At 54.6% G+C, this 18,334-nt stretch overlaps 1 protein-coding gene across 3 annotated transcripts; it reads right to left on the reverse strand.

The window, feature by feature from the left end:
* Positions 1-796: 796 nt before the first annotated feature.
* SNX27 (sorting nexin 27) lies at positions 797-18,224 on the reverse strand. 3 transcript variants are annotated; one of them, XM_031608175.2, is made up of 13 exons: positions 17,921-18,224; positions 10,178-10,409; positions 9,248-9,440; positions 8,451-8,515; positions 7,988-8,092; positions 7,505-7,583; positions 6,115-6,278; positions 4,863-4,952; positions 3,969-4,118; positions 3,689-3,817; positions 3,188-3,247; positions 2,192-2,254; positions 797-952 (listed from the first exon to the last, which is right to left on the reverse strand). In XM_031608175.2, the coding sequence occupies exons 1-13, from the start codon at positions 18,193-18,195 to the stop codon at positions 905-907; spliced, it is 1,653 nt and encodes a 550-aa protein (XP_031464035.1). In that variant the 5' UTR covers positions 18,196-18,224; the 3' UTR covers positions 797-904. The 3 variants fall into 3 exon arrangements, with proteins under 3 accessions (XP_031464035.1, XP_031464037.1, XP_031464036.1); XM_031608177.2 differs by lacking the exon at positions 17,921-18,224 and adding an exon at positions 10,513-10,632; XM_031608176.2 differs by lacking the exon at positions 2,192-2,254.
* Positions 18,225-18,334: the final 110 nt, after the last annotated feature.

The raw sequence follows: 18,334 nt of genomic DNA on the forward strand, positions 1-18,334 counted from the left end.
GTGCAGAAATGAGGGTCTGGGGTCCGCCATGGAGGGGATGCGGGGATGGCAGGCAGGGCAGCTGAGTCCCCAGATGTGGTCCAACAGCAGCACGAGCTGCCCCCCCTTCGCCCCCCCCAACCCTGTGCCCCCCTCAATGTCCCACTAACGATGGCCCTTTCGTTCCCCAGCTGCCCCATTTCCCCCCTGCTGTCCCTTTGGGGTCACACTTCCCCTCCATGGATGGAACAGCACCGTGTCAACCACGGAGAGCCCATCCTCTTCATTTCTTCTTTTTCTCCTTTTCTTTATTCTTTTTTTTTCCATTTTTTCCCTTACTTTCTTCCCCCTCCCCCCTTTTTTTCTCTTCCTTTTTTTCCCCTTTTCTTCCTTTTTTCCTTCTCTGTCCCCCCCCCCCTCCTTATTTTCCTTTTTTCTTTCCCTGTCCCCTCCTCCCCTTTATTTTCCTTCTCTCTAAAACGTTCAATTTTTAAAACCAGACTGAGGTGGAAGGAGGGATGTGTGTGCAAACACACCTTAATAAAGGCACCGCCACTGCCGTACCCACACGGGTCCGCGGGGATGGGATTGGTACACATCACTTCTTCATGGTTGTTTTTTTTTCTTTTTTTGTGATTTTTTTGCCTTTTTTTTTTTTTATACATACATACATATATACGTCCAAACAGTGCAAATGAATGAATTCAATTTCCAGTTGTAAAAAATGGGATCCGATCCGTCCATGGGTGTAGGGCTGAAGGGATGGGATGGGGCCGAGCCCTCCTCAGTCCCACAAAGATGACGTTGACAAATGGTGTTATTATTAATAATATTTAGTTTAAGGGCTTTAATACAATAACAGAATTTTTAAGTGTTAATTTGGGGGTTGGGGGGAGGAGGGGGGTTACGTTCTGCTGTGCTGAGGTTAAGTGGCTGCGTCCCTCTGCTGTGACCGCACCGTCTGGAAGATGTTCTGCAAGAGAGGAGAAGGGAGCATCAAAAGGTGGCACTGCCATGTCCCCCATGGGGTGGGGGGTCCGTGATGCACCCCCATAGGGTGAGGACCCTGACCCATATGGTGCAGAGAGCCAGCGATGCACCCCACACCATCACTGCCGTCCCCATCTCTGCCCATGCTGTGCAGCTCCTCGTGTTCGCTCCACTCCTGCCCAATGCTGGATTATTGGTTCAATTGGGGGTGTTCCAGCTCTGGGATGGCTCTGCCCTTTTCCCTACAGCACCAAACACCCCACAGCACAGCCACGAGCAATTCTATTCACAAACCCAAGCTCAAAACCCTGCTGCTGCATTTGGGGTGCTCCACCCGCAGTCTTTATTTCACCGTTAGCAGAATCGCTCCCTGTCCCACTCCTGGGAGGCTGGGGGGTGGATGCAACAACCAAGGCTGGGGGGGCTGGGAGCTGGGAGCTGCCCCATAGAGCTGCGATGGGCAGAATGGGATGCATCGACCAAGGCTGGGGAGCTGGGAGCTGTGAGTTGCCCCATAGAGCTGTGATGGGCAGAATGGGATGCATCGACCAAGGCTGGGGGGCTGGGAGCTGTGAGTTGCCCCATAGAGCTGTGATGGGCAGAATGGGATGCATCAACCAAGGCTGGGGGGGCTGGGAGCTGGGAGCTGCCCCATAGAACTGCAATGGGCAGAATGGGATGCATCAACCAAGGCTGGGGAGCTGGGAGCTGCCCCATAGAGCTGCAATGGGCAGAATGGGATGCATCAACCAAGGCTGGGGGGGCTGGGAGCTGTGAGTTGCCCCATAGAGCTGTGATGCACATCAACAGAATGGGACCCAAAGCTTCGGGCCCGGCCAGGGGATGCTCAGCACACACACAGCCTCCGCCCCACAGTGCTGAGGGTTGCCCTGCTGTTATCTCCTGCTCAGCATCTGTGGGGCAGAGGAAGCCGTGTGGGGCCGGGGGCTCCTTCTGCAGCAGTGACACCATCAAAGGGGCTCTGGGGGGGGGGTGTTCCACCTCAGTGAGCACAGCCCAGTGCAGGCACACACAGCCAGATACAACCAGCTACAGTCACACATAGCCAGGCACAGCCACACTCCACTGTGCACAGCAGCACAGCCTGCAGCCATGGCAGAGGCGTGGAGCAGAGCTGTGTGCAATAGGAGCAGTGGTGGGGAGCAGCAGAAGGCGCTGCTCTGCGCTGCGGAGCTCCCGGCAGGTGCTGCAGCGCCGTTACCTTGCTGCACACCGTGTCTGTGCTGCAGTTCTGGTTATCCTTGTCTGTTGCCTCCTCCTCCACCTTGATGAGGGAAAAAGATGGGAAGGGGATAAATAAAAAAAAATGGGGCCTGAGGGGGTGGGAGGGGAGCGAGAGGCGGAGGGGAGCAGCAGGAGGGGCGATGGTGGCACTTCTGCACAGCAAAGCAGCTCCAGCACCACCAAAACTTGCAGCCCAGCACAACCAGCAGCACTAAGCACCACTTCCAGCTCCACCTCTGGAAACCGGCTTCAGAAATGCAGCTCCAGCTCCAGCACCACCTCCAGCACAGATGCAGCATCAGCACCATCAGCTCTACATCTCCATCTCCATCCCACCTCTGGCCCCAGAGCTTTGGCCCCAGACTGCTGCCAAGATGCAGCTCTGAGCCACACAGAGTGTGGTGCTGAGCCCAGGGCAGGGGCAGTGCCATCTGCAAAGTGACAGCAATGTCACCCAGTGGGGTCCCAGAGCCCAGAGCTCATGGTTCCTATGAGGACAGGGATGTCACACAGCGTGGACCCTTTGTCCCACTGCAACACTTCACACCTCATGCTAGGCCCAGCCCTGGAGCTCCCAACTCCACAGCATGGTGAGCCCAGGGCAGACGGGATGAGAGGACAAAAGAGCTGGATGGCACCAGCAGGCACAGGCCAGAGGATGGACCCACAGTGACAGCATGGCTCTGAGTAGAAGAGAGCCCTTCCTGAATAGTTCAGCAGCCAAAGGACAAAGGTTTTGCCACCTGCAGGCGACAGCAGAACCCACCAACCCTAGGAGCTCCTCGCTGGACCGTGACACACAGCACCCTGCAGCTCTGCAAACAGAACACTGTGCTCCCAGCAGAGCCAGCTCCCTGCTCAAACACCCTGCTGCTCCCTGTGCAACCCTTCTTGCTGGGGGCAGGCAGGAGCGATCGCCAGCAAAACGTTGCTTGGAAGGTGAAGGCAATTCCCTGCAGTCACGGCTCCTTACCTCTTTCCTCCACTTGAGCTCACAGAAAACCCGCTCGAAGCACTCATGCATGTAGTTGAACTGCAAAGAGAAAGCAGGCGCAGCTCAGATCTCACGCAGCACCCAAAGCCCAGCCTGTGCTGCTGGCTCCTCCTGGCGGCCGCGTCCCCACCGCAGTGCTGGGGGTTCTGCAGCTCCCATGGAGTCACGGGATGGCTGGGATGGAAGGGACATTAAAGAGCACAGAACCATGGGATCACAGAATGGTTGGGTTGGAAGGGAGCCTACAGGTCACACAACTATGGAATCAGAGCACAGGTCGGAAGAGACCTCAAGAATCACCAATCCATGGGATCATGGAATGGTTGGGTTGAGAGGGACCTTCAGAACCACAGAATGTCTGTGTCACTGACAAAGATGTTGAAGGTCACTGCTCCTAGGATGGACTCCTGGGTGACACCACTGCACCCAGACACAGAGCAGTTATGGCTTCTCAAACCTGCCAGGAATTGGGCTACTTACGTAGGGGGTGAAGATTTTAACCCATCGGGGTTTCTTCTCTCCTCGAGCATATTCAAAACAAAAGGCCATTCCCTCTTCGTCTGTGTCCCACCGCTGCATTTCGTCCCATTCAAACGCTATTACCTGGTTCTAAGGGGAGACAGAACCCAGGTGAGCCTTTGGGGGGGCCAGGGGGGGTTCTAGGCACATTGGGTGGTGAAGTGAAGCCACATGAAGAGGGTCAGGGACCACAGCCCAGAGCTCTGGGGCTTCCTACAGAGTTATGGGGCTAAGCTCTCACCTCCAGCTGTCCCTCCTCGGTGCAGGCATGGAGTTTAAAGTGCTTAATACTGATGGCCGTGATGACATGTCCCTTCCGCCGAGAGTCACAGGAGCAATGAGGGAAGATGATCTCATTGTAACCCTCGCACGTCCGCAACATGTTTAAATACTGCGGAGAGAAATGGGTGAGTTGGCCAGGTTACACCTTGGGATGGGGATACGGCCCTCCTCAGGACCCTGCAGCCCAAAACAGGGAAGCTGGGAACCCACAGGCAGCAGGGCTCCCCAAAGCGTGTCCCCATCCAGGGGATCCTCTAAAGGTGCCCCCATCCCAGGACTCCACAACTGAGCTCCATCCAAGGACTTCCAGGACTGTGATTCCTCATTGCAAGGAAGGTTTTCATGGAGCAGAACCACAACATGCAAGAGGGAGACATGAAGGTGTGGCTTTTCCAAGAACCACATCTCCCTTTGGAGCTACAGGTGGCCCAGTGCAGGAAGTGTCTGCTTACTGATCCTCGTGTTGGTTAATCATTAAGAGGTTATCAGCATTTCAGGTGACTCTTCCATGCTGGGGGATGTCAGAGCTGCGTATGGGCTGTGGGAACCCAGCGTGGGCTGAGCCCTGGACTTTTGCCAGGTTAAGAGAAATAAAGGCACAGGAGCACTGCAGCTGCACTGAGAGCAGCTGGGATCCACTCTTCTTTGTGAGGCCAATGCTGCCACTTCTGGGGCTTTTGGGACAGAAAAAGACCTTTGCCTCCCAATGACTGGGGAGCAGCAGCTGTCCCTGGAAGCTGCAGGGGAAGGACTGCTATGGTCACCTTTCAGCACAAGGTTTTGTCTCTCCTTGGAGCAGTGTTGGGTACAGCATTGCTGAAGGAAACAAGCAGGGACAGGTGGGACAACTCACCATGACCATCTTTCTCTGCTCACAGAGCTTCTGTAGCTGGTAGGACTTCTCCTCTGCTTTGATGTAGCCTTTCTTGACATCATCAACAGCCTTGAACAGGGAAAAGTAAAGAAGGAAAAAAAAAAAGGAAAGAAAACCCAGCAGTCAGACTGCAGGATCCCATCAACACATCCCATGGCCATCATCAGCCCTCGAGCTCCATCCAGGAGGACTTTGGAATAACATCCCCTGGAGGAAAAGGATGGACCTGGACATCTGGCACTTGGCATCCTGCTTTTGCCTTTGGGTATCCCCTGGCTTTTGCCCACCGTGCTGTTGGAGGGCAGCACTGGCATAGAATCCTGTGTTACCCTTCAGACTGAGCAGCCTTTCCTTCAGCCCTGCACACCCCAAGTTCTGCCTGGCAGCTCCCAAAGCTCCCAGCCAACAGAAGAGCCAGTCTAGGAAATCATACAGCTTGCCAGCAGCTATCTTTATTTCAGTTTCTACCAGGGGCTGGTACTGGCTCAGTTTGGAGTGTCAAGAGAGCATTTTTGGTGGTGGAGACAGACAGAGCAGGACCCATCTTACTGAAGTTGGCAGATATCTACCTCTGGGCTGGTCATCCTAGCCTGGCTTTCTACAGTCAAGGGAGAACACGGCTCTTCTCAGGCTCACTTCATCCTATAGGGCAGCAGCATAGGAGGGGGCAGGTGAAACGACAGAAACATTGTGGTTCTGCAAAGCAGGGAGAAATCTGCTCCCCCGCTGCCCACAGACCTCGTACAGAGCTGAAGAAAATATCCCACCCATGGACTGCAGCCACTCAGAATCCCTCAGCTCACCCTGGGAAGGGGCAGCGCTGAGAGCTGCGTGAGCCCCACCATACAGCCTCGGCCAGCAGGACGCAGCCAGGCCGGGCACTGCTGCCCCTCAAAGCCATCCAACCAAGGAGAGCAGTGGCTGCAGTCGTTGTGGGAGCTGGGCCCTTGGCTGCCAGCAGTTCGCAGAATCATTAAGGTTGGAAGAGACTACTAAGATCATTGAGTCCAACCCCAACCCACACCACTGTGCCCACAAACCGTACCCCGGAGTGCCACATCTCTACAGTTCTTGAACCCCTCCAGGGCCAGTGCCTCCCCCTGCTCCCTAGGCAGCCTGTTCCAACACATCACCACTCCTTCAGAGAAGAAATTTTTCCTGATACGCAACCTGGGTTGGCTTACCTCTAGCACAAAGCTCCAGCTCTCCCAGGGAACTCTCGGGCACCCACCTGATGGAAGAAGTAGGTGACTGCCAAGTCGTTGTCATTGAGAAGAGCCTCCTCCTCTGTTGTGAAGAGCCATTTCCGGATGGTCAGGCACGTCCCCGGCACCGCCGAGGTGTAGTTCTGCACGTAGAGTTTGTGGGGAAATTCGTTGGGTGCCAGCTTGCGAACTGCAAGAAGCAGAGGACACGGGGATGAGCTTAACTCAGCACCTGCCTCCATGGTGCTGGACCCTGCCAGTCCCCTGTGGTGGCCTCCAGGGCATGGACAGGAATTTCACCGCAACACTTTGCCCTGTCTGACACCATGACAGCGGTTTGAGGGCCATCTCTGGGTCCCAGCAGTGCATATGGGGCACAAACTGCCATTTCTCTGCATTAACCTCAATGAAGCAACACGCAGCTGGGTTCCTGGCAGCACTGCCAGTAGCCAGCCCTGTGCTCAGAGCCTCATTGTGATGGATCGAGGAAGGGTAAGGCCACCACCTTCCTGCAGGTAGACCTAACAGCTTCCAGGGAAATTAAATGGAGCCTATCCAGATAGGAATAAATGGGGATGTTTCAGTGAGTGTCCAGAAAGTGTAAGGGAGGAAGGTTAAGTGCAGTTTTTGCTTTTCAGAGTGAGGAGCACAGCACTCAGGGATGAGGAATTAATAGCTGTGGTTGGAGCCCGCATGATGCTGTGCCAGCACAGCCTTGTTCCACTGCACCTGAAAACAAAAGTACCTGGCAGGGAATGAGAAACATGCTCAGCTCAGAACCCATCACAACAGGGGAATACAAACCCATCGCTCCCACTCTGTGGTACAACTGTGACACTGGGGACAATGCTGGTTCAGTGGATCCACCACAAAGCTGGGGGAGATTGGAGCTCACAAAGACCTGGAAGCCCCCAGCGCAATCTGAGATGGAAGGAGGAGAGTACTAAGTGCCAAAATCCCACGTTCCAACCCCAAATCCCATCACAAACTGAAGGACAGATGAGATGGTGAGCTGCAGCTTGTGGCCCATTGCAGACTGGACCCAGCTGTATGTGTGCACAGAGCAAATCCCATCTCCTCTGCAGCCCCTCTGCCCTGCACTGAGATGCTGCTTGTGTCCGACCTCCAGCTGTGTTTCAGTGATGCTGGCCACCACCTTTCTCTGAACTAAAGTAAAATGTGTCTCAGTTTAACGAAAGCGTCTCCTTGAACTGCTTGGGAACAGGAAAGTCAAATAGCAACAAAAAAACCCAAAAGCCATCAAATTTTGAGGGCTCCACATTATCAGCGCTGTGCCTGTCCGGTTCCTCCAGACCTCTTGGTTCTGTGAGTGCAGATAAGAGCTGCAGGAGCACCCTAGGGCTCAGCCAGCACTGCCTTGGCAGCTGTTGGCACCGGATGGCCTTTGGCACTTACCGAAGGAGTGATTGATCACCTCAAACAAGGCGAAGTAGTTGGCGGTAATGCTGTCCATTCCAACTTTAGCAGCCACGGCCTGGAGAGCAACCAAAGGAAAGGTGGGGTGAGTGCAGCAGGAGGGCTGGGCCAGCTCTGTGTGGGCAGCCCCCGAGCACTGCCTACCCCGAGCTGCTGACAGCAAGGAGAATGGGTGCAGGATGCACACAACTCCTGCACCAGGCATGCTGCGTTAGAGCTGCGGTGCTCACAGCCAACTGCCAGCTTTAAGATGTTATCGGGGACAATTAATTTATCCCTTGCTCTGTCCTTGCAGCCAAGCCAAGGAAATGCTGTCTCAGCGCAGCGTGAGGTCGGGGCTCGCCAGCTCCCACCCTCCCTGTCACGACACTGATGCTCAGGAGGGGCATAAGAGCACCTCCAGGGAACGCATGGATTGCATTCATCCTTCATGTCCAAAAGAAAGAAAATAAAGCAGCCCACCTGGTACACCTGGTCTGTGGTGCTGTTCTTTTTGACTCTGACTGTCACTGTCGTTATGTCTGGTAATGCTACCCGAAGCTCCACGTCTGAGACGCCGTTGTAATTCTGAAGAAAGGGAAAAAAAGAGGACAGGAATCAGTGAGGCCCTCGGATGAGGGGCTGGGGGTCACCCCTTCCAGCTCAGGCTGAGCTGAGCCAGGAACCAATTACTGATTGCTTTGCATTGCTAAATAACGTGGTCATTTGTACACCATCACACCCAACAGAATCCCTTTTCAGGCTGCAATGGAGAATTCAGAAAGAAGCAGCAGCCTGCTCAGGTGTGGGGCAAGCAGCCCATGGCAAGGCTCAGGAAGCAGCCTTGCTTTTCTGCTGCTGCTTTCTTCGTGGCTTTGGCAGTGTCCCTGCTCCCCAGTGCAGCCTCTACCACAGCAGAGCTGCAGTATGCTGCCCACGTGCCTACCTCATCCGACTCCGACAGGAACTCCTGCATGATGTCACTCTCCCCGATGACGCGGATGGAGCACACTGCAGGACACAGAGCACAGGTCAGGGGCCGACCCAGGGGAAGGCAGCTGCCCCTCCAGGTGCTGCCCAAAGGACAGGGCAACAACGCCCATCTGTTCTGCAGGCAACCAAAGGCAGGGAGAGCCTTCTCAAAGCAAGCTGGGGCAGGTGGGCTGGCATCAAGCAGAGAGTGCAGCAGTGCTGGGTAGATCACCATGTGGGATATTCCCCCCGGGCAAAGCCCAGGCTGCAGGCAGTCAGCCAACGGGAGGTTTCAGCTGTACTTAAAAGCGGTGTGAGGATTTCATAAATAGTTATTCCAGAGGGACTGAAGCTATTTGGGAATTCAGGTCAAGTTCAGGAAATAATTTGGAGCTGAAGTGCATCATGCTGCATCCGAATGCGACCAGCCTGCCCCTTCCTGCAGCCAGGAGGAGGAAGATGAACGAGCTGTGTGGGGTGGGGAGAACCTGACCTACATCCCACTGCGGTGCTCACAAAGTGATGGAGCTCAGCGCTTCAGCCATAAAAGTTCTGTGTGAACATGAGGGTGGAAGGGCCCTGGAACTGAGTCCAGAGAGGCATGGGGGAGTTTCCTTCTCTGGAAAGATTCAAACCCACATGGATGTGACCCTGGACAATGTGTTGCAGGGAACTGCTTTAGGGTTGGGCTGGGGGATTTCCAGAGGTCTCTTCCAACCCCTATGGTTCTGGGACTGTGATTCTGTGCAGTTCATGCTCTCTGCTCCATACCTTTCTCCAGATACTCCTCCAGCCCTCGCCGCCGGGCGTCCAGCTGCTGTTCCGAAAGGGAAAAGGGCCACTTTCCAGGGAGACGTGGGAAGGTGAAATTGGCAAATTCTCGCTTCAGGTTCTGGTGCAGGATGGCAAACTCACGGTACCGCTTGGAGCAGAGCTGCCTGCCAGCCATGTAAACGTTGTACACCTGAGGGGAGCAGAGAGGAGCAGCTCAGAGTGCAGCCAGGAGGGTTTGAGCTGCAATGAGAAGTACAGCTCAATGCTTCCAGCACCACCTTGAGAGAGGAGGAGGTGCTGCAATGGGGCCGAGAGGTGCAGAGAGCAGCAGCTCCAGCACAGAGGTTCCTCTGCCCCCATACAGCCCCCCAGCATCACCCTTCACCCTCCCAGAAGCAAAGCCCCAGCCTAGCTCTGCAACAATGAGCTAGGCTTCCAACTCCTATGGTTTGGGGTTTCTCCCAGCAAGGGCAGGCAGCAACTGGGCAGGCAGGATGAGGGCCCTGAGGTTTGCAAGCTGGGCACCTTTCTTTAATTCACTTTCCCCATATTCTCCAGAGGGAAGAAGATGATGAAAGTGAAAAGAAATTCCCCAGATGGGAAGCGACATGTCAGGACATCTGTTTCCTCTCACCTCAACACTTGGTGTAAAACAGGAGTGCAAACGTGAACAAAAGCTCACAAGAGCAAAACTATGGCTTCCTACCTCATCTTCTATACTAGTGCTATTAATAAAAACGTTTGCAGCGCACAAGAAATAACTGCAAAAGAATAACCAAGCAGAGACTAAACAAGTCAGTATCAAAAGCAGACAATCATAAATTAATGAGTTTCCATATTGAAAGCACAAAGGGACCACTGCCACCCACTGTCCCCAAGCAGTACAGGAGCTCAGGGCACGGGAAGCGCCGTCCAGCCAGTACCAACCACAAACTTCTCTCCATTCTGCTCCACGTGCTTGTAGGTGGGGATGGAGATGGGCACTGCCTGCTTCTCTGTGTAGTCGTAGAAGGACTGCCCCAAGGAGTCGTCGCTGGGGTCGAGGTTGTCAGCCTCGTGGGGAGGCACTGACAGCACCGTCAGGATCAGCTCCTTCTCCCCAGCACGGATCAGGTCCACCACCTGCTTGTGTGTTGCTCCTTCAACGTTCACCCCGTTCCTGTAAGACAGTGGGGAAGCCATAAGCAAGGCCAAGGGGACACTCAGGGCAAGCCCAGAAATCCAGCACAGATCTGCCTCCCCATCCTCAGAAGGTAACTGACATCTCCACGGCTTCAGCTCCCTTCCTGCAGTGGGCTACACCAGCAAGAGAGAAGCAAGAAAAACACCAAAAAAACAAAACAACCCATGTAGTTCCCATGTTCAAACTCTGCAAGTTCTGCTTCGGTGGGAGCAGTTCTGCAGCTCAGTTCTGCCAGGAAGCAAGCAGAGCCCAGCTGCACTGCTCTGCTCTCACGACATCAGGTTTAAGCTTCATCCATTTCTCCTACGGACAGTTTATTGGTTATTTGTTACAGTACTTTGTTTACCTGGCTTTCCAACACAGCCAGAAGTTTTTTAGGGGCTTTGCAGAGCCAGAGAATGCTTCAGATTGGAAGAGACCTTGTCCCATTCCAACCCCTACAATGGGAAGGGACACCTCCATGGGTCAGGCTGCCAGAGCCCCATACAGCCCACCCTGAACACCTCCAGCCATGGGGCAGCCACTCGGCCCCACCGAATCACACCTTGCTCCCATGGCACCAACTGTTGAGTCAATGAAGTTCATGCATGTGAACATCTAAAACAAGTTTTGTAACTCAGAACTACACAGCTGTTCATCCCCAGAACTTGAGGTAGCAAAAGAATGAGGGAAGAAAACAGTGACTGCCCAACACACACCATTCTGCTCAGGGAAAAGCCACCTCTGGATCCTCTACAGATCCAAAACATCAAAAAGATGTTTCCATACATCAGAGCTGAAACTTCCAGAGAAAGGGAAAGGAACAAGAAAGGGAAAAGCAGCCTTGCACACACAGAGGGCATAGGGAAGTGGTTTTGGGAGCTGCTGTTCCCACCCCAGACTCAGCATCCATGAGCACCTCTGCTGCACTGCTGGGCGAGGAGATGCATGTTCTCCTATGTTCCTTTCAGACCAACAGCTTTGCTTTTCCCCAGCAGCTCTGCCACAGCAAGAGCACATCCCTGAGCTTGGCCCTGCTCCACTCTGACCATGGGAGTCGGGCCTTGAGCACCTCTGTGCTGCAAAGCACACCTTGGGAAGGTGTCGCTTTGAGAGAGGTCCAGAGCCAACCGTTGTGTTCCCTTCCAAACATGAGGAGGATGAGCCTGTTCCTCCTTCTGATAAGAGCTACACTTAGTAGCAAGACTCCACAAATTCTGCTCTGAGTCTGGCATCCAAAGCATTCCCTGTGTAAACAGCTGCAGGCAGAGCTTTGCCCTGAGTCCAGCCGTGCTCCTGAGGGGCTTCTGGGTGCCCAGAGGTGATGAGCGACCCGCCAGCATTGGGAGCGAGCCTGGGACATACTGGAGCAACCTGGGATAAGCTGCTGATGCTCTGCGTTCTTTGTGCTAAGACGGCCCATGCACAGCTCTTCCAGTGGAGTAACGATGCCACAGAGCTGAGAATTGGGGAAATCCCCCCTCTTGTCAGAGCAAAATGGTGCCATTTCTCACTGCAACACGATGCCGTGCGGGAGCAGCACAGCACTCACATTCATTCCAGCTGAGCGAGGCTCACGTGCTGCTCACTCATCCCAGTGGGAGACTGTTTCCATTCAGTGGAATTAAAGCCAGGCTGCAGAGTCCTCCAGCACTGCTGCCCATGTGGGATTTGGGTGGCCCATAGGAGGACTTCTCCCTGCAAGCAGAGGCTGACAGCTCCGCTCACCTCCGCCAGCCGAGCCCCCACACAGGGCAAGGGCAGCTCTGCAACAGAGTCACCATAGCAACTCCGCCTGCAGAAATCCTCCACAAACCTTGGGGAGAAAAGGAATGGGAAAGGAGCTGCTGTGTGCAGAGCTGCTGTGTGCAGAGCTGCGGGGAGCCCAGCTGCATGGAGCAGTCACAACACACCAACAGCCCCATGGGATGCTTGGGACCCTGGGGTGCTTGGGTCTTTTGACCCTTTTTTCTTTCTTTGAGCTCCTGCTTCCATTTGGAGGCAGCAGAACTCAACTCCACAGGTATTACCCACACCCTGCCCAGCTCCAACCCCTTGTCCAGTTCTGGGGGATGCCGAGCAGACCTGAGGTAAAACCACACAATCAGAAAGGTTGGAAAAGACCTCCAAGATCATCAAGTCCAACCACTGACCCATCACCATCGTGGCGACCCACAGGATCACAGAATCATTACAGGATCACTGAATCCAGCCACCAACCCGTCCCCATCACAGCCCAGACCGCACAGCTCGGGCTGCACAGGAAGGGCCAAAAGGAGAACTTTGCTCACTGCAAACCGCTGTGGGACGGAGCACACAGAGCAACTTCCCCTGTGAGGTCACTTCTCCAGCCAAAGGCAGATGTGGTAAAAGCAGGAACGAGTGGTTCTGCCCCTTCCACTCTCAGATGCTGATCATTGAGCCTTCGTCAGCACCCGGCTTCCTCCTCACCCCGTGGAGCACAAGGGGACCCACAGGCATCACCCAATCCAACCCCTGAGCACACTGTGCTCCCTGGGGCCATCAGCAGAGCTGTCACAGAGCCAGGGCTGAGGCATGGTGCTGTGAGCTGAGGCATGCACTACTGCCACCGACACAACCACCCACCTCTCAGGGCTTCCCAGTGCCTGGATCCTACTGGGTCCCTTCCAATCTGGGATATTCTGTGATTCAGAGAACCATGGGATCACAGCATGGTTGGGTTGGAAGGGACTTACAGACCACAGAACTGCAGAATGGTTGGGTTGGAAGGCTCCCTCACGCCCCCAAACCCACCCCTACCATGGGCTGGCTGCTCCCTACCCTCTCAGGCTGCCAAGGGTTCCATCCATGGCCTGGGGCACCTACAGCCTCACTGCCCTCTGAGTAAAGGATTCCTCACATCTGACCAAAATCTTCCCTCTTTCAGTTGAAAACCAATGACCCCAACTCTCGGGATATCCCACATTAAATCCTGAGGATGTAGCACAACTCCCCAACACACCAACACTAAGGAAGCTCTAGCACACAGAAGAGCATTTCAGTTCTCCCATTTGTGCACCAAATGACTCATTTTCTGTGAAGACTTCAAATTTCCTGCCAAGAGAAGAGAAGGAAATTGGCTGTGGAACACCTGCATGATGCTGCCTTGAGATGAGGACCTTAACGAGACATCTCCAAGTGCTGACCTCCACCACCCAGGGCCTCCTGACCCTCAGCTCCAGGACAGAACTTGGTGCACCCCCAGGCAGCTCCGTGCACTTCTGCTTCTCCTGCAGCACATCAGTTCTTACCGGCTATGGGCGCAGCAATGCATCGCTCCCTGCTCTGGGAAGGGCAGTATTTCCCCACTTCTTATCACCCAAATGCTCTTCCTAGACGGAAGCCAACCTTCCTCTTAGGGCTACAAAACCCAGAACTCGTTCAGCATTACTCTAAACATAAACAAACATAAGAAGAAATCACCGAGTGCAGTTTCAGCGACCGTTCCCACTTCTCCTGTGCAGAAGAAAGCAGGAGCCTGGGAGAACAACCACTTTTACAGCAGCCTCTTAGGACACCTTAAGGAAGTTCTAATACCTCCGTGCAAATTTTCATGCTCTGCTCTAGCAAACTGCAGCACTGCCATTCATTCACCTACTCCAATTATGTGAGCAACGATGCCTCACAAATGAAGGCTTCTTAAGCACTCTGAAAGGAGGCAAAGAACAGAAATGCTTCAGAAGGTCCAAAACTAAATATCACTTAAAAGAAAATAAAATATTGACTTAACATGTAGCCTTGCTGAAAAAAGAAAAAGCATTTTTGGAGCTTGGGGGTCCTGAGGGTCTCTTCCAACCCAAGCCATCCTATGATTCGGACACTTCAGAAGCTCAACCTGTACCAAATACAATGGCAGACAGCTCCCACAGCTGTCCATGCCAGCTGCAGCAGGAACAGTAATCAAAACCAATGACTTCACACACCCTGAGAGCAGCCAAGCTTCAGGACAGACCTCCAAGAGCCCCATGAGCTGGAGTTTTGGGAGCAGCCTCGTCAGCCAACATCAAAATAAGGATTTGTATTGGCTCATGCAGACCCCATCAATCACTCCTTGAGGGAAGTTCAAGCAGGAATGGTGAAAAAGGAGGGAGAATGATGGAAAAAGGCACATGAGAAAAGCAGTGGGATGCTGAGTGTGGCACGTTGGCTGTACGGATGGAGCAGAGGCAGCAGATACAGGGCTGAATTTCTCCAGCTTCAGTAATTAAACTCATCCCCATGAGCACGCAGAGCATTCTGTCAGAATAGACGGCAGAAGTGTTAAGCCAGGACAGATAAAAAGGCTCTCTCATTTATTTAATTGCACGCTTAATGGAAAAGCCAGCAAGCGAGGGCTCTTCATTTACCCACCGCTGTTATCTCCCACAAGAAAAGATCAATTTGCAGTTTTTTCCTTGGACGTCCCTCGAGCTTTGTGCACAGCAAGGGATGGGGCCACAGTGGGAACCAGGGAGTGCAGAGGAAAAAGAAAGGATGTTCCCCAAGCCACATGAGGTTAAGGAGACATTCTTAAAGCCTTTGGTCCATGTAAGCCTGCTGACCACTCTGTGGTTTTCTGGCATCACGCCCCTTGCACGAGCAGCACAAAGCTTCCCTATCCTCCCTGCAGACAGCTCTGTGCTTCCCCAGGGCAGCACCACCTTCTTCTGGCCCGTGCTGATATGCAATGTCTGACTTTGGGCCAAGAGAAGAGAAAGAGTTTCACTTCCTAAAGGATAAAGCTGGTCTGTGGCACAGTGTCGGGAGCCTCAGTGCTCAGCAGAAGTTCTGCACAACCACGTGGACTTCTCGCCCATTAAAGAGCTGGTTGGGTGATGCCATGCCAAAGTCTTAAGAGAAAAAGCGGGGAAAGTCTGAGAGCAAAACACCAAACATCTCTCCTGTTCTGCAGGGTGGGTGGGAAGGAGACCCTGCGGCATCGCACCCGCACCAGGGTCTCACTGAGCTGTGACTGTGAACCACATTCTCGTTGACTTGTTCTGAACCAGCTCCCTGCAGACAGAGTTAGCAGCAGTGCAGAGCTCCTCCCCACCGAGATTAGTTATGATTGTCATTCAGGGTGATAATCAAGAACGAAATGAGCTCTCATTGTCTGACTCCAATGCCCTCAACACCCACAAACACACAACGAGCTAAGGAGATTAGAGAGCACGCCATGGCTGCGTTGCAAAATCAACCTTGGAAAGCAAGAGCTGCACTTTAGGTATGGGAGTGTAGAACGGATGGTGAGAAAGGACTGTGAGAGCACAGGAACCCAAAGAAAACCTCCAGATCACACCTTGGGCAGAGCATGGAGCAAGACCCATGTCCCCCAGCCCTGTGCAGGCTGCTCAGCATAACCACAACACAGAGCCTGGAGCCCCGTCTGCCACGGCGCAAAGGACGGGAAACCAGAGCTATTTTTGGAGGCTGTTTTATTGTTTCCTGCTCGACTCACGAGCACTCGGTCTGACTTGTAGGAGCTGGACTTTAATTAATGCCCACGTCCTGCTGAACACACAGGCAGCACAGGGCCGGCGAGCTGACTGAGGCATCGCAGCTAATGAATGCGACAGTCGATACGGGGAGAGGGTGAAAGCCAACCTGAGGGTGCTACAAGATGATCCACGGGGAAATGAGGAAGTGGCCTCGCCCTGGAGATGGGCAGGGAGAGGAAATCCCACTCCTCAGGGAGATGGAACAGGTAGCCCAGAGAGGTGGCAGGGTCTCCTTTTCTGGAGATACTCAAACCCACCTGGATGGGATCGTGCTGGAGAGAACTGCTTCAGGGGATCTACAGAGGTCCCTTCCAGCCCCTACACTTCTGTGCCTCCTTCACAGACTGCATTTTAAGCATCTCCCACAAGGCAGAGCTCCAACCTGGCACTTTGCAATGCATACAGATATTTCCCTGGGTCAATAAGAGCTGTTCTCACGTCGCTCCTCCAGGTGCAGAATTCAGCCCCAAATGCTTCTGCTGCACAGAAAATCAAAGTGGGATGGATTTGGGTCACTGGGAAGAGCCGAATCCCAGCGCCTGCTGCAGGGCACAGCCAGCTCCAGCCCTGTGCTGTCCTTCAGAGCCCGGCAGCAAGACATTCCTGCTGCTGGGAAATCCCTGTAATTAATAAGTAATTGAGCTTAACCAACTCAGCACCAAGTACAAAGGTGTAAAGAACAACGGAGATTGCTCAGCACAGGCAGAACCAACCCAAAGAGCTGCACGGCAATGTGCCTGATGTTGGCCCACAAAATCAACACTTAAGGGATTTTTTAGGAAAGAGAAAGGAGAGGTTTCAACACCCTGAAGCATTTCTATGGGAAGACATTCCCTGTAATTCCTGCAAGGGACAATCAAAGGGTCAGGATCAGGAACCAGCACCAGTTCAACCCCGTCCTCCTGGCGCCCACATGGACCCCAGAGCTGTCCGCAAGCACACTGCTGAGGGGAGAATCCCTGCACACCATAAAGAAAGGGAACCTCAAAACGTCAGCACGGCAGAGATGAAGACAGTATCCCCACACAAAAAGGGTCCTCCAAAGCTCTCAGGTACTCCACTGGCGCAGCACCCCCTGAATTGTTCCTAAAAGTCCCATGTGGGGTGGAGAGGGGCAGCCCCCTATGAGTGCTTCCAGTGCAAGGAACAGAGCACAGCCCCACGCAGAGCCCCACAGGGGGACTCAGAGCTCTCCTTGGGGTGCACACAGCGCTCCATAATGATCCCCCATGAGATGTGGGAAGTCCCAACCGGCCCTAAATCCCAGCCTCCAACCCTTCACCCATAGCACCCTCCTCTATGAAGCATGGGGAGCCTGAACTGGCCCCATAACTCTCCCCACAGCCTCAGTGCAGAAATGGCCCAGACCCCATAACCCATCCTACATGTCCCCAAACTTCAGTGAGGCTCAGTCCTGTCAGGACTCCCACAGACCTCTCAAGACCTCTGTGTAACCCCCTCAGGAACCCTCCTAAAGCCCATCAGAACCCCTGAAGCCCCTCAACCCCCCCCCCCCGTGACTCCTCCTCTCAGGACCCATCCCAAACCCCTCAGCTCACTCAGGACATCCCCTCCAATCCCCCAAACCCTTCAGAACCTCCTCAAGACTCCCCCAAACCCTCAGCCCACTCAGGGTGCCGCCCTCAGGACATCTCCACAACCTCTCAGAATCCCCCCAAAACCCTTCAGGGTCCATCCCAAACCCCGCAGCCCACTTAGGAAGCCCTCAACCTCACCAGGCTCCCCCTCAAGCTCCCTCCGGACCTCCTTCAGCCCCCCAAGCCCCCTCAGGACCCCCCTCAGCCACACCAGAACCCCTCAGACTCCTCAGCACTCCCGATCTCCCTCACGACCCCATTTCCCAACCCCCTCAGGACCCCCCTCCGCCACACCAGAACCCCCTCAGGACCCCCACCCTCAAGCCCCCTCAACACCGATGCAGCCACCACACCCCCTCCACACCCCCCTCCCCCGCAGCCCGGGCCCGGCGGCGGCCCCCCCCGTACTCACACCTCCAGGATGCGGTCTCCTTTGCGGACCCCGGCGCGGTCGGCCGCCCCCCCGCCCAGCACGGCGCTGACGTGCTGCAGCGGCGCGTACAGCTCGCCGTTGATGCTCCGCAGCTGCCCGCCCTCGCTCACTTGACCCCGCACGTTGAAGCCGTATCCGGATTCGGATTTCACGATGCGGACCACCCGCGGTCCCCCCGGGGCTCCTTCATCGCCGCCGTTCCGCTGCGGGGCCGCGGCCGAGCGCGGCGGCCCTTCACCCTCCTCGTCCGCCATCTTGGCGAGCAGCGCCGGGCCGCGCCGTCACGCGCGCAGTGCCCCCCCGGCCACCGTACGCGCAAGGGCTGATGGGAAACGTAGTCCGAACCGCCGTGGAGCGCGATGGGGCGCGGGGGACGATGGGAAATGTAGTTGG

This window comes from Phasianus colchicus, chromosome 30 (assembly GCF_987193195.1).
Source record: "Phasianus colchicus chromosome 30, bPhaCol1.hap1.1, whole genome shotgun sequence".
In the NCBI taxonomy this organism is placed as follows: domain Eukaryota; kingdom Metazoa; phylum Chordata; class Aves; order Galliformes; family Phasianidae; genus Phasianus; species Phasianus colchicus.

Bases quoted from the DNA above. Each gene is read 5' to 3' on its own strand.
- SNX27 (XM_031608175.2), bottom strand. From the start codon at position 18,195: ATGGCGGACGAGGAGGGTGAAGGGCCGCCGCGCTCGGCCGCGGCCCCG. The intron at 10,410-17,920 runs GTGAGTACGGGG...ACTGTCTTACAG, and splicing joins GGAGACCGCATCCTGGAGGT to GAACGGGGTGAACGTTGAAG. The intron at 8,516-9,247 runs GTATGGAGCAGA...TGTGTCCTGCAG, and splicing joins GGAGGAGTATCTGGAGAAAG to TGTGCTCCATCCGCGTCATC.